The sequence below is a fragment of the Phytophthora parasitica genome (assembly GCF_000247585.1).
Source record: "Phytophthora parasitica INRA-310 unplaced genomic scaffold supercont2.1, whole genome shotgun sequence".
Classification (NCBI taxonomy): domain Eukaryota; phylum Oomycota; class Peronosporomycetes; order Peronosporales; family Peronosporaceae; genus Phytophthora; species Phytophthora nicotianae.
Genome location: NW_008634126.1, coordinates 2,457,835 through 2,460,212, shown reverse-complemented (window position 1 = coordinate 2,460,212; position 2,378 = coordinate 2,457,835). Strand labels below are relative to the sequence as shown.

General features: G+C 47.6%; 1 protein-coding gene across 1 annotated transcript in view; it reads left to right on the top strand.

Annotated features, from left to right (window-relative positions):
• Positions 1-1,883: 1,883 nt before the first annotated feature.
• PPTG_00638 (hypothetical protein) overlaps positions 1,884-2,378 on the top strand; it is a gene marked incomplete at its 5' end in the record, with an annotated part of 1,718 nt that continues 1,223 nt past the window's right edge. The window contains one exon of the mRNA XM_008892061.1: positions 1,884-1,914. Coding sequence (XP_008890309.1) covers positions 1,884-1,914 — 31 coding nt within the window. The remainder of the gene's footprint in view (positions 1,915-2,378) is intronic.

Here is a 2,378-nt window from a genome sequence, read left to right as displayed (position 1 = left end):
TCAGCTCCAGCACCACCATCAGGTATTAGGAGCACTTCTATTCTTCTACGTGGACAGCGCTCACGGTTCTCTGCTGTGTATGTATTTTGGAGTCCCTCCAGCTACACTGTCTCGGGTAATTACGGCTGCCGAAGCCTTAGAAGAATCCACCTCCGCTCGGATTGTAGACCGACGTTGTTCCGGCAAAAGGCGCTGTCAAAATTGGTATCGCTACGTCAACCACTGCTATCATTCACATTGGGTTTCTTGACGGGAAGAACTATAAGGTATTTATCTAATGTTGAATATATACTGTTACGCACTACGATGGATATTTGTTTTGGAATTATTTATGCAGCAGATCCAGCAACCTTCGGAAGCTAACATTCAGAATGCACACTACAACGGCTGCCTTCATGCTTTATTCGCTACCGGGACGTTGTGCTTCTCTGCCGATGGGCTTATAGTGTGGGCGAAGCACAACTGTCCTGGTAGTTGAAATGATGGAGACACTAGACTGGATTTTAGACGCATAATGGCGGATCGGCTTTTCGATCCGGACAGTCGCTTTGGGGTTGTTGCGGATAGTGCGTTTCCCTGTGGTGATGACATGTCTGGACGCTTAACTGCCTAGTCCTCTTTGGTGCGACCGGTAGCGAAGGCGCTATAGTCTGCCATAACCTCTAAAGGCAGGCAGCGGAGTGGGGTATGGGATCAGTCGAGAAGGTTTCGGGGAGGTTGTTGCTACATTGCCTTGTGACAAGGAAAGCGTCAGCTGCGACTCTCAAATCTCTTACGTCTCGCTACCTATCGTGTGCGTACGGTCGGAATCAGTGAGATCAGGACGGCGTTTTTTCAGGGACCTACAGACCGCGCTGTATGCCGAGACACGAATTGATATTCTTGTCTACTACATGTACAGTTAATGGACACATGATCTTCAAATCGTAAATGAACTTTAATTATGTAGGTGTATGTTTCATATACAACGCTACTTATCGCTTGAAAAAGCGAGGACATTGGTTGGCCTTGTCCCCTTTTCTTCACTACTTCCTGCCAATTTAGTGTATGCGCCCTCAGCAGTAACATGTACTTCATATGTGCATCAAAGTAGAGAACATCGCCATCATCTGCTCGTGCCTTTGGCGGGTCCCTGCGATCGAGTTTGAGGCGTTCGACGAAGCGGTGTTGGCTCTCCTGTTTGCCCTTCTCCCGTTTCTTGTGGTCCAATCCAAGCCGCGTTTCGCTTCCTCGTGTCGAAGTCTCTCGGTCTCGAGTATGACTTTGAACTTTGCCTCTGACCTAGAGAGATCGTCTTTTCGATGGCAGTCTCGCTCTTTTCTCTCTGTTTTCTTAGCTTTTCGCCTCTCTTCACGCTCCTCCCTCCATTGCCTCTCCTCTGACACAGCTTTGTTATCAGCTTGTCCGCAATGGGCCCCTCCATTACGTAAGTAGATTCTTTTACAAAAGTAGGTGCATCACCACACACTATTCGTGTGCTGAATTATCATCATTTTATTGGCTGATATATGGGGAGCCAGACCCATTTATTAGCCAATCAGTCGTTTACATGTATTTGAGCGGCCAGGGCTACCACCCTGGTCCTAAATAAAGTTCCTAGTTTTCCTGATAATTGTGAGCTTCCTCCTATCTACAGAGTAAGCTAGTAGCGGATAAATACCTGGCCCGTTACAATGACGACTATCAACTTGATCTGGAGAAGATTCTTCTGCTGTATCTTGAATCTCGTCGAGGATCCGGGTATTCTCGCTGTTATTTATTTCTTCAGCTTCAGGAGGGTCTGTCTCGTTGCCCAGTAGTGTTGTATTATCTTGTATATCTGTAGTGCCGCGGTTGGCCCCAACAGAATCCTCTGGACATTACGCAGGAACTAAGGAGCCGTCATGGATGGCCGTCTCCTCAACCTCATATACAGTACGTTTAAGAGCTCTCGATCAGTTTTCGTCGCAAACTCCACCGACGTGGAGCAACAGCTCCTCGTCATCCTCTCCTTCGTCGAGGCCGTCGTTATAATCGCTCGACCCCGCCTTCAGCTCTAAAGCGCGATGTATGTCTTGAGCTTTCGCAATAGTTTTCGTAGACTTTGCTATGTGATCATTGACTCCGCTTGGTTTGGGCTTGCCGACTTCAAAGTCGCACTTACTCATCCCTCTAGGGCGCCAAACATTGTAGCGAAGCACCACTTGGTCCCACATGTTGCACCCTCAAGGTTCAATGTCTTCTACGATGGAGCGAAGGAGCATTTGCTCTGCAATCGAGAAGTTTTCATACCCGCTTTTTTCCCCCTCGCTACTAAAAACCTAAATATGAGGGTACGATCAAGAAATTAAACCGGTATTTCAACCTGAAAACAACAAACGTACACGAGCCATGAGGTG